The 13,320-nt window shown below is 37.1% G+C and overlaps 1 protein-coding gene across 7 annotated transcripts in view; it reads right to left on the reverse strand.

The window, feature by feature from the left end:
* Positions 1-13,320, reverse strand: part of PTPRA (protein tyrosine phosphatase receptor type A) — a 172,791-nt gene that overhangs the window by 60,638 nt on the left and 98,833 nt on the right. For 5 of the 7 annotated variants that reach the window (XM_055544336.1, XM_055544333.1, XM_055544331.1 and 2 more), the window contains 3 exons: positions 10,105-10,183; positions 8,515-8,853; positions 2,281-2,307 (listed from right to left, as the gene is read on the reverse strand). In XM_055544336.1, the coding sequence (XP_055400311.1) occupies positions 2,281-2,307; positions 8,515-8,853; positions 10,105-10,177 (439 nt within the window). In that variant the 5' untranslated portion in view covers positions 10,178-10,183. Of the gene's footprint in view, positions 1-2,280; positions 2,308-8,514; positions 8,854-10,104; positions 10,184-13,320 lie in introns of those variants that run through there. The other 2 variants (XM_055544335.1, XM_055544338.1) reach the window with 2 other exon arrangements.

Raw genomic sequence — 13,320 nt, forward strand, 5'->3', positions numbered from 1 at the left:
CTTCTTTTTATTCTTTTATGCCCCTCCTGCTGTTCAAAAACATATCAAAGATCAATGCATAAAAATTTATAACCCTTAATCACTTACATAAGACATCATTTGCTTAGCAAACCCAACGTAATACAGATGCTTCAAAACAATAGCCTCATTTGTCAAAAAGCACTTGGCTTTAAAATTACAATGTGATATCAAAATTTATAGTAATACTTCTAAAGATAGGCTCTAGTAAATCATCATTACATATGAGGCTGAGACTACATATGCGTCTTCACTTCCTATTTGGTTAAAGGCAGTTACACAAAATTATTTTTTAAACTTAAAACATTTATTACATTGTCGTTCAGTCGCCCAGTCATGTCCAGCTTTTTGAGACCCCATAGGCTGCAGGATGTCAGGCTTCCCTATCCTTCACCATCTCTCGGAGCTTGCTCAAACTCATGTCCATTGGGTCAGTGAGGCCATCTAATCATCTCATTCTCTGTCATTCCCTTCTCTTCCTGCCTTCAATCTTTCCCAGAATAAGGGTCTTTTCTAATGAGTTGGCTCAGGTGGCCAAAGTAATAGAGCTTCAGCATCAGTCCTTCCAATGAATATTCAGGACTGATTTCCTTTAGGATGGACTGGTTTGATCTCCTTGCAGTCCAAGGGACCCTCCAATACCACAGTTCAAAAGCATCCATTCTTTGGCACTCAATCTTCTTTATGGTCCAACTCTCATATCCATACATGACTACTGGAAAAACCATAGCTTTGACTAGATGGACCTTTAGCGTGTCACAATTAGCAATAATCTAGATAATTAAAGTAATTTATTTCTTTTTTATCAAAGTATTAAAATCCATATTAGTCAGGTAGATAAAACAGGGATAGTATCTAGGGCAAGAAAAAGGCTGAAGAGTAAGAAAAGAAAGTGAAAGTGTTAGTCACTGGGTCGTGTGACTCTTTGTGACCCCGTGGAGTGTAGCCTGCCTGGCTCCTCTGTCCATGGAATTCTCTAGGCAAGAATACTGGAGTGGGTTGTTACTTCCTTCTCCAGGGCATCTTTCCTACCCGGGGATCAAACCCAGGTCTCCCACATTGTGGGCAGATTCTTAACCGTCTGAGTCACCAAAATACACACTAAGTAGGAAGTAGGAAGGAATCACAGATCTTATGTTTAATTTTGAAGCCTACCACTTTGACTTTTGATTTTATTGTAAGATTGGTTAAAAGAGCAGTTTTAGGGAGCAAATTCAAGTATATATTGCAACATAAATCTAATTAAGTTCTACATTTGATAGTGAGACTCCAGTAACTGAAAGTGAATAACAAGGGCACTGCATTAGTCAAACCAAGTTCCCAAGTTTAAGAAAGCAAGAGCTGGAAAATCAAGGGAAATCTGTACATAATATGGTAACACTTCACTGTTCCTCACCAAACACAGTGGCAGACAGACAGTAAATAAAGGGCCTTAGTGTCTACTTTTATTTCCTAATATATTAAAAAAAATTATAGCTGCTGTACAGAGTATTATCTACTTTTCTGATTCAAATGTTCTCTACTTAATAGACCTTCATAAGCATGCAAGTGTTCGCTTACTGATGCAGAAAAACTGTGCATGATTAAATAATGGAAATCAGAAAAATCTCAAGAAGTCTGACTTGATAAACAGGAAATCAGAATGAGAAAAATTGCTTCATAGATTAATATTTTCCAAACAAATGAAATGATCATTTCTTAGACCATTTGATAGTCTACCTTAAACTGGTATTCTTGTGTGCATGCTCAGTTGCTCAGTCATATCCAACTCTTTGTGACCCATGAACTGAATGAAGCCCATTAGGCTCCTCTGTTCATGGAATTTTCCAGGCAAGAATACTGGAGTGGGTTTCCATTTCCTACTCCATGATGGCAGCCTTACTATTCCCTAATCAAAATGTGCACTTCTACACATGAGGATCCATGCATTCTATTCTCTGGTGACCAGGGATTCCACAGTCCTGCTTTGACCACTGGCATAGCATCTTCTGCCATAGCAACTTTACAGGAGAGGGCTGAAAATCCATATAAAGTGACAAAAGGCCAACATTTTATAGGCTACAGAAAAAACAACATCTACATTTAAAAACAATGAATATTTGTTTCTGTTACTCTTCTCCATGAGGTTATTATGGAAACAATTTAAGGAAAAATAAACACGTAACAGCCAGAGATGCACAAGGTTACATAGATTGAGCAGAGGAAACACAACAGATATTGTATACTGTAAAAAGGACAAGAGACATAAGGTGAACGGCTCACCTCTTCTGTCCTTCGAGTCAGAATTACCTGTGTAATGAGTAAAAAAACAGAAATGTTCACTCAGATTAAAGAAAAGCATTATTATTCAACCTAATGTAAGTCAAAATAAGCTCTAGGAATATGGATACTTTTCCCTTGTATATGCTGGAGCTAGAATGAGGCACCCACAAACAACTCGGAAATAAGACTGCCCAGATTCATTAAACTTTTATCAATGATCTGGCCTTCTCCCTGAGGACAAAAACAACACAGCATTAATGTTCATAAAATGTACAAGAATGCAAAGAGTAATATAAACACAATGGTTCTTATGGTCTTTATGTCCTTTTAGGCCATCAAAATGCATCAGGGCAAAATTAAGTTAAAAATATAAAAGACCTAAATGATAATAGATAATGAAATCTAAATGGCATAAATCAAACTCTATATACTAACAGACAAAACTTTTTCAAAGGCTTATGGAATATCCACAAGCCTTTATAAATGCCTCATAGGAGAAACAGCACAGACAACATTCTTTTATCATGATGCAGTAAAACTAGAAATTAACAAAGTAAGAAAATACTTGAAAATTAAAATCAAAACCAAATTGCAAAGGGAAGTTCAAGAGGGAGGGGGCATATGTATACTTATGGCTGATTCACAGTTATATGGCATAAACCAACACAACAAACTAAACTGCAAAATATCTAAAAAATAAAAAAATCACATTTGTGGCAGTAATCTACCACCTTTCCCCCAATATCTATTAGTCTCTTCCTCTTTTTGCCCTTAGTAAAGAACATCCCTCCTTTTTAGGTGAGTGCAAAGCTGTCCAGTTAGAGACTTAATTTCTGATACTCTAGGTATAATCATGTGAAGAATTCCAGTCAACAGGATGTGAACAAAAGGGAGAAGAGTAACTTCTGGGTTCCACCCTCTAGAAAATAAATTGTACTATTTTCTCTGTTTCCCCTTCCCAGGGGCTGGAACCAGAATCCATTGATAAGAGCCATCTCTGATCAAGCAGATGAGGGCAACTGTCAGGATGCCAGAGCCACAAGAAAAAAGGAAAAACGTGGTTTCTGACAAAGCAAAGCACCAGGCCCCCCCCAGCCCCCCACTTACGGAATGTGACAGGGGAAGGACATTTTTGTGTAACCAAAGAATTTTGGTATGTCTTTGCCAGAATAGCTTAGACCACACCCTAACTATCTACCTACAGGAGCATTTATGGGTTATGCCTAAAGCTGTGTTTATAAAAAATTCACAGCATTACATACATATTAATTAAGAATGAAAACAAACAAATGAAGCATTCAATTAGGGAAGATAGAAAAAGTGTAAAATAAATCTAAGAAAAGCAGGAAAAGAATAAGAATAAAAGAGAAATTAATGAAATAAAAACTGAAAAATGACAGAACTAATAAAATATACAATATTTATTGCAGATCTCTGAGAAGGAAAAAGCAATAAACGATGAAATAGGTTAGTCAACCTAAACAGGAAAAAGGACTTAAATATATAAAATACTCATAGGGATGTAAGAAATTAACTCTAAGGGATGACTTTTTCTCAAATCTATTTAAGTAATTTTGAAAACCTGAACAAAATGAAAAATTTAAGTGAACTTCAATTATTTTCAAAAAGCAAAGCAAAACATCGACTAATAAAACTTATCAAAACTAGCTACCTACAAAGGAAACACATATACCAATCTCATTTAGAAAAAACTTGGAAAAATTTACAATAGAAAATAGCAAATAAATCACAACACTTCAGTCAAGAAAAATATAAGACCAAGTGGAGCTGTTTGTGCAGGAATGTAAATAGTTGAAAAACAGGAAATCAATTAATATGATATACTATAGCACAAATAGAAAAAATCATACAGATCTTGCTCATTGATGCTGAGCAGGCAACTGGCAAAATTTAACACCCTTTCTTAACATAAATATTCTTTAAAACAGGAATGAATCGATAAATATCTAGAAATAAACTGAATAAAACATGTGCCACACAAGTGGTAAAAGTTTTAAAATACTTCCAAGAAATACAAAATAAAAGACTTCAGCAAATGGAATATACAGCATTCTTAGATAGGAAAAATTAAAGATATCAACTGTCCCTGTTAATCTAAAAACTTAACATGATCAATAAGAACTTTTTCCAGCTATACAGTAAGTTGATTCTAATGTTCATGAAGAAAATAATCAAGAACTACTAGCAAAATTCTGAAAAATAAGATTAACAAGGGATGACTCACTTTATCAGATATTAAGTATTTTATAAAGTCCACAGTTCACACTTTACATCAGAAAAAATTCCAGATGGATCAAAGATTTTAGTGCAGGCACATATAAGCACATGCACACACACAGAAGAAAAAAATTGTAACAGTATAAAAGAAAAACATAAAAGACAATTGTTTTATAATATTGGTATAAGGAATGGCTTTTTATATATGATCTAATACCTAGAACACATTTAGTTAACACAAATCCATTTTTTTTCCACTGCGCAGCATGCAGGATCCTGGTTTCTTGACTCAGGATTGAACCTGCATCTCCTGCAGCGGCAGTGTAGAATTTTAACCACTGGACAGCTAGAGAAATCCCACAAACTGATAAGTTTTTAATTAAAAAAATTAATAGCTGATAGTAACAGTTTCTACAATGAAGAAAAGTTAGATGAACAACTAGGGGAAATAACTGCAATCTTATTATAGGGCTAATTTCTCTAACATCAAAGACCTTCTATAAATGAGTTGGGTCACATCCTCTGGAAAAGAAATTGTACTATTTCCTCTGTTCCGCCTTCCCAAGGGCTGGAACCAGAAACTAGTGATAAGCCTGACACATTAATAAAAAAAAAAATGGGTAAAGGATAGCAACAGAGTTTTCTCAAAAAAAGGAAAAGAAAGAAGGAAATATAAATGATCCTTCTAAATATGGAAAGATGCTCAACCTCACTAAAATGCAAATTCAAGTCACACTGAGATACTAATTTTCACCTGTCAGTCTGACATAGATCCAGGTGTTTGATAATTTATTGCACTGAAGAAAATGTAGGAAAACAGGCATTCCGACACACAGCTTAAAAGAGGGAGATCTCACAATATTCAATTTAAATTTACAAATGCACACTAAAAATAACTTATTCAACCTATATTCTCCCAAGACTATTGTCGGTAAGTGTAAAATCAGCCTGAATGATGGCCAATATGGCAGATTGGATAAATATATCAAAGTAAAGCCATACAACGAGGCAGCTCCTTACTATAACATAGAAAAAGTATGACAGGCTAATTGAAAAGAATTAAGGTGAAGAAATATACACAGTACATTTATTATCTGTGTTATAAATGGAAGAAAAAAGGTATGTATAAGTATGTATGTATGCTTATTTTAAAAAAGAAAAAAAGGTCAGTAGGAAAGAAAAATTAAGATTAAAAAATTAATCCAGGGTAAGTCCAATATCCAAGTAATAAGGATTTTTAGAACAAGACAGAGAAAATGGAAGGGGGAAGAACATTTCTGAACAGATACAAGAAAAATTTTCAGAACCAAAGGACAAAAACTCCAAAGGTCCTATCCCAAAATAATGAACGGAAGAAAAAGACCCACATCAAGATCCATTTCTATGAGATTTCAAGGCACCAGTGATGAAGAGTAGATCTTTAAAAACACACAAACAATTAGGAATCAAGACAGCAGTACAATTCTCCAAGCCTGCAAATTAGAAGTCAGGACAATGCTTTAAAAATTCTAGGGAAAAAAATATTTCCTCAAATTCTATACATACCCCTGAAGATATTTTTAGACATGTAAAAAAGAAATAACAGATTATCTAGTAAGTCTGACTTTATGGAAAACTGTATTATGAAGCTATGGAAAGTGCAGGAAGAACTGGCTATCAACAGTAAATAGAAAACTAAACAAACAAATAAAAGGCAATTTCACATTATACCCACAGCTCAGCAGGGAACAGTATTACAGAAGTTATGGTGTAACAATTATGGGGGGATTGGTAAAATGGTGGTAAATGAGGAGGATGTGGGGTTACAGAATATAACATCCTGATGTGCCATAAAGTTATCCTTTTACTGATCGTGAATAACAGTCACCAGTGAAATACAGTCTCAACTTCCTCTGAGATATGAAATGTGTTAACTGTTCAATAACTGGCTTCTCAGCTATGGCATAATTTGGACCTACAGCAGATTACATAAAACTCAGTAGCAGTGTGCAAAGACTATCGAAGTGAGAAACAGGCCTAATTCACTACCTGACAGCCTTCAGATCCAAAGCAAATTATTTAACCTCTAAGGTCTTACATCAAACATCTACTAAAAAAAGAGATAATTACCACTGGTCATCTCACAGATTATTAAATGAAAGACAGAACAGAACATAAGTTAAGAACATAAGCTGTGGGACTTCCTTGGTGGTCCAGTGGTTAAGAATCTACCTTCCAATGTAGGGGATGTATGTTCCATCCCTGATCGGGGAACTAAGATTCCACATGCTGTGGGACAATTAAGCCCGTGAGCCACCACTACTGAGCCCATGTGCTCTAGAGCCTGTGCACCACAACTAGAGAAAGAAGACACAGCACAGCCAAAAAACAACAAAAACACAGGCCGTGAAGTTAGTGAGAGTCTCACCTTTTCCATGTACTAATTCAGCTTGCACAAGTTTTGTTTTTCCTCTCTAAGCAATGGCCATAATTTACAGAAAGAAATACATTTTTATACCATTACTTAGTATATGTTTGTGTATAACTTGAACAGAAGTTCTATAAAATAAGTTAACAGGAAAAGAATAAAAGTTGAAAAGGACAATGCACACACACACAGATTTGTAGTGGCCCACTAAACTGATTTCATGAATCAGTCATGATTTGTACTTTGAAAAACACAGTAAAACTCCTTCACCTATAAAACATAAAACAGAACCAACGTAACAGAATCCATAGGATACTTCATATGAATTACTTCTATAAAACTCTTAGTACAATGCCTAACACTTAAAATTAGTGCTTACCACATGCAGGTCCCACTATAAATGCTTTACCCATAATAACCTGTTTAATGCTAACAGCTCCTTCATGAATTAAGTACTATCAACATCATTCATTCTTATATACTGATGACAAAACTGAGGTAGAAAGGTTAAATAAACTTGCCTATTGTCACACAGCTAGGGTACAGCAGAGTTAGGATTCAAACTCAAGTGGAAAATATGGGATTAAAGCTGGCAGGTGCAGGGTCTGAGTTGTAAGGTCTAGCTAAAAGATGTCATCAGCAAATGACACTCAGTTCATGAGCCATATGTGATTCTACCCAGGGGCACTCACCACCTAACAAGTGAAAAATATGAGCCAAGGGGATGAGACCAAAGAAGAGTAACTGATTTTTGCTAGAAAAGGAATGACAATTATACAGCTGTCAAGGAATAATTATTTCCTTTTACTACTCACAGAAGCCCTAAGAGGGACCTTCCCAATCCTTGGAAATTTGCCCTACCCTACATGGTCTCATACTCAGGTCTCTGATTCTATCTTCAAAGCCACTTCCACTTCAGTGATTGACTCAAGGAGAAGCAGGTTGGGTTCAGTCCCTGAACAAACTGGTACTGTAACTTAACTGTTTTTCCTGATCTTCTCTTAATAATTCTACTCCTGGCCACAGGCCTTCCATTCTTATCTAACTGTTACAGATAAGGCCCATTCTCCCTCCCATGGTCTCCAGGGATTCCTTTCTTTTCAAGGCTAATCCTATTATTCAATTATACTTTCCTTTCAACCTCAGTTTCTAGCATCATCAATTACCTATTCTCTTTCTCTTGTATCTTCTTCTCTATCTTTAAACATTAATCGTCCCTAATCTAACCAGGATTCCATGCAAAGCAGAATTTCCTCCAGAATCTACCTTCTTTCCTCCTTTTTTTTGGCCATACCATGCAGTGTGCTGGATCTCAGTTTCTCGAACAGGGATCAAACTTGTGCCTCCTGCGCTGGAAGAATGGAGTCTTAACCACTGGATGACCAGGGAAGTCCCCTATCTTCTTTGCTCTTAATTCTATGTTAACCAGATATTCTTGAGAATCCCCTATATCTAGGTTTCATTACTTTGCTTGGGCAATTTTACTTATTTCAAGAAATTTTATGGCTAGAAAACACATACAATAACAATAAAAGGGTGAATAAACTCAAAGAGCCAAAGAAAGAACAAACAGAAACCATCTCTAGTACCTGAAGGAGGAAAAGTTTCTGGAGTGGTTGCTGCAGTGCTGGCATTCCCCTCCCAAGGTTCTGTTCTGGTATCTGTGAACTGGTTATCTGGAAGCCATGTTCCATTTGGTGAAATTGTAGTGACTACAGAATTGGTGCTTACTGTTCTTGTGGTTCCATTGTCAGAGTCTGAAGAATTGACAGTGGTTACATATACAGGTCCCAGAGTTAGATTTGGGCTGAATGTTGGTGTCAAGGAAGAAGTTACTGAAGGAGTAGGATATGAAGTTTTGGTCTCTTCTTTAAGTGATTCTGTTGTAGATGCTTTCACAGATCTTGTAACACCTACTGAAGGTGAAACTACAAAAACCAAAAAAAACCAAGAAAACATCACACAAAGAATTGAGATCTCAAAAGTTACGAGACACAAAGCAGCAAGCCCTACTACACCTCAAACACTTGGAGACCAATATACGCACCACACACACACTTTTTATTTTATTATCTTTTAAAAAAATTATAGTTGATTTACAATGTTGTGCTAATCTCTGCTGCACAGCAAAGTGACTCAATTACATACACACACACACATTCATTTTTAAACATTCTTTTCCATTATGGTTTGTCCCAGCTCGTATTTCCCTGAGCTATAATAGTAGGACTTTGCTATTTATGCATTCTAAATATAGTAGGTTGTGTCTACCAATCCCAAACTAACAGGCAGTCCCTCCCCTCACCTCCATGGCAACCACAAATCTGTTCTCTATGCTTGTGAGTATTTGTTTCATAGATAGGTTCATTTATGCCATAGTTTAGATTTCACATATAAGTGATATATGGTATTTGTCTTTCTCTTTCTGACTTACTTCACTTAGTATGATAATTTCTAAGCTGCTGCAAATAACATTATTTCATTCTTTTTTATGGGTGAGTAGTATTCAATTATATATATGTACCACATCTTCATTCATCCATTGATGGACATTTAGATTGCTTCCATGCTTTGGCTATTGTGAATAGTACTATTATGAACATAAGAGTGCATGTATCTTTTTGAAGCAGAATTTTCTCCAGGTGTATTTCAAGGAGCATACACTCTTTAAATGGTGACTCCTTCCCTCCACTTCTAAAAGTTTACTGTCTAATGGAGGGAAAAATTGGTCTCTTAGTTAGTTCCTCAGAGTCAATATATAGGATCTTAAATAGTAACCATTTTGTCTTCTTTAACTTTTCAGGAATGAATATGCTATGCTAAGTCACTTCAGTCGTGTCCGACTCTGTGCAACCCTAGAGACGGCAGCCCACCAGGCTCCCCCGTCCCTGGGATCCTCCAGGCAAGAACACTGGAGTAGGTTGCCATTTCCTTCTCCAATGCATGAATATAATCTCTTCATTTGAAGTAGTATGGGGTATATAGAACAATGCTGAGTGTGGCATACAATATGACCCAGAGATTCTCAAAGACAACTTATTTTGCCATCACTTTTAAGTAAAACTTAATATTAATTTTTTCTTTCTTTAGTACCACCAACGTCTTCAAACTTGGGTCACTAAACATAAATATAAACAAAATTCTATTCCAAGTACCAATCTTAACAAATGGCAATTTACCTGTGGTAGTGTTGCTGGCACCAACCTGTATCAGACCACTGCCAAGCAGAGTAAGAAGGAACCAGGAATCCATGCTGACCTGGAAAACAGAGAGTCATTTTAGATACAGTACTGAAATACTGTAAAACTATGTCCAAACAACTCACCAAAGGAGGTATTTTGGGCAAATTCTTCCTAGCTATTGAAGTGCACACACAGGACCAATGATCTTTTAGGAGTCTGATAAGCACAACTCTCCAGGAATCCAATTACTTAACTGAAAGTTTATACAACTATAAGAGCAGTGATTCTCAATCTTGGCATACTTTAGAATCACTCAAAGAACTTAATAACAACAAAACTCTGTGCCAGACTGTATCTCTGAGAGTGAGAGGCAGGTAGCAGTCCTTTTAAAAGCTTCCTAGGTAACTGCAGCTTTAGTGTCTTCAGAATGAGAAGCACGGAGAAGGTAGGTTGACTGCAAGGATGTACTGACCTCCAAAGCAGACATTATACAGCTGTCCTCAAACTTTATTTCCCTTCAAATCATATCAGAGGGTTGTGCCCCATTCATACTGGTAACAGAGGTTTATTCATCCATTCAGATGTCTGTGCCTGATACTAAGCTAGGTATCAGGGAAACAACTAGGGAACAATATACTCCAAGATCCCATTTTCATGGGACTCATAGCACAGAGGTAATTTAATCTGGCAGTGACTCTCCAAAGCAACCAAGACATGCCTCTTCGAGGGGAACATGAAAATCTCTGAGGGAGGGTGGAGAGATGTAGGTGGTTTATACACAGCCCAGGAGATTGCCTTTAATACCAGTAATCATGCTTAGCAGGGAACTGGGTTCAGCCAATGGCCTTCCCAAGGTATAACCATACGTGATTTGACTAGTTCCCCACTCTTCCTACCTGACTGTTACCCAAAATGGGGAGAGCACAAAATTTCCTCCATAAGGGTTAGGAAACAGATTGGAAGGCTGATTATTATGTATGTATTCATGTATATGCTAGATAAATCAATAGGAAACGATTTTGTGAAAAATAATGTATTTGGAGGAAGCAGGCTAGATGATCACTTCATTCCATATATCAAAATAAAATCCAGATGGGCTGAAGAATTAAATGTTTACAGACACATTTTAAGAGGAAATAAATGAGTATGTTCATAATGAGGAAGGATTTTCTAGACATAAAGGCAATGTAAGAAATCACAAAGGTGTAAAGTAATTATCTTTCAATAGAAAAATAATTAAAAAAAAGAAATCACAAAGGAAAAATGGAATATCGGGCAATAGAAAAAATTATGAAAGAAATCAATCAAACAATGTTAATGGACAGGAAGATTCCACACTGTCAAAACATCAGTTCTTCTCAACTCAGTTTACAGATTCAATGCAATCTCAATCAAAATACTACCAACCTATTTTGTGGATGCTATGCTATGCTATGCTAAGTCACTTCAGTCGTGTCCGACTCTGTGCGACCCCATAGACGGCAGCCCACCAGGCTCCCCCGTCCCTGGGATTCTCCAGGCAAGAACACTGGAGTGGGTTGCCATTTCCTTCTCCAATGTGTGAAAGTGAAAAGTGAAAGTGAAGTCACTCAGTCGTGTCCGACTCTTAGCGACCCCACAGATTGCAGCCTACCAGGCTCCTCCATCCATGGGATTTTCCAAGCAAGAGTACTGGAGTGGGGTGCCATTTTGTGGATAGCAACAACTAGTTCTAAAGTTTATATGCAGATGCAAAAGATGGAGAACAGCCAACTCAATACTGAAGAAGCAGAGTAAAGTCAGAGAATTACTATTAATTTAAAAGCAAATAGTAATATAAAAAAGCAAAGAAAGATACAGCAAAGAGTGGCAGTGTGGTACAGACAAACAGACCAATGGAACACAAGAGAACTCAGATAAAGACCCACACAAATATAGTCAACTGATCTCTGACAAAGGAGCAAAGGCAATACAATGGAGCAAAGACAGTCTTTTGAACAAATGGTGCTGGAATAATTCAGCATACACATACCAAGAAAAACAAAAACAAAAAACTAGACACAGATCTTATACTCTTCACAAAAATTAACTCAAAATGAATCACAGACAGAGATGTAAATGCAAAAGACTCCTGGAAGATAACACAGGAGAAAAATCTAGATGACCTTGGGTATGGCAATAACTTTTAAGATACAACACCAAAGACAGAGCCATCAAAAAATAATCAACTGCACTTCATCAAAACTAAAAAATTCTGCTCTGTAAAAGACAAAACCAAGAGAATGTTAAAACAAGTCACAGACTGTGAGAAAATACTTGCAAAAGACACATTAGCCGAAGGACTGTTATCCAAAATAAGCAATAAAACCTCAACAATAAAAAAATTATCAAGCTGATTAAAAAATGGTCAAAAGCCTGAACAGACACCTCTCCAAGGAAGAGATACAAATGGCAAACAAGCAAATGTAAAAATGTTTAACAGCATATGTTACTAGGGAATTGCAAAATAAAACAATGAGACACCACTACACACCTATCAGAATACCAAACACTAACACCACCAAAATTAAAAGACGCTTACTCCTTGGAAGAAAAGTTATGACCAACCTAGATAGCATACTGAAAAGCAGAGACATTACTTTGCCAACAAAGGTCCGTCTAGTCAAGGCTATATTGGAGAAGGAAATGGCAACCCACTCCAGTGTTCTTGCCTGGAGAATCCCAGGGACGGGGAAGCCTGGTGGGCTGCCGTCTATGGGGTCGCACAGAGTCAGACATGACTGAAGTGACTTAGCAGCAGCAGTCAAGGCTATGGTTTTCCAGTGGTCATGTATGGATGTGAGAGTTGGACTGTGAAGAAAGCTGAGTGCCGAAGAATTGATGCTTTTGAACTGTGGTATTGGAGAGGACTCTTGAGAGTCCCTTGGACTGCAAGGAGATCCAACCAGTCCATTCTAAAGGAGATCAGCCCTGGGATTTCTTTGGGGGAAATGATGCTGAAGCTGAAACTCCAGTACTTTGGCCACCTCATGCAAAGAGTTGACTCACTGGGAAAGACTCTGATGCTGGGAGGGATTGGGGGCAGGAGGAGAAGGGGATGACAGAGGATGAGATGGCTGGATGGCATCACCGACTCAATGGACGTGAGTCTGAGTGAACTCCGGGAGTTGGTGATGGACAGGGAGGCCTGGCGTGCTGCGATTCATGGAGTCGCAAAGACACAAAGAGTTGGAC

Source organism: Bubalus kerabau, chromosome 13 (assembly GCF_029407905.1).
Source record: "Bubalus kerabau isolate K-KA32 ecotype Philippines breed swamp buffalo chromosome 13, PCC_UOA_SB_1v2, whole genome shotgun sequence".
NCBI classification, from domain to species: domain Eukaryota; kingdom Metazoa; phylum Chordata; class Mammalia; order Artiodactyla; family Bovidae; genus Bubalus; species Bubalus kerabau.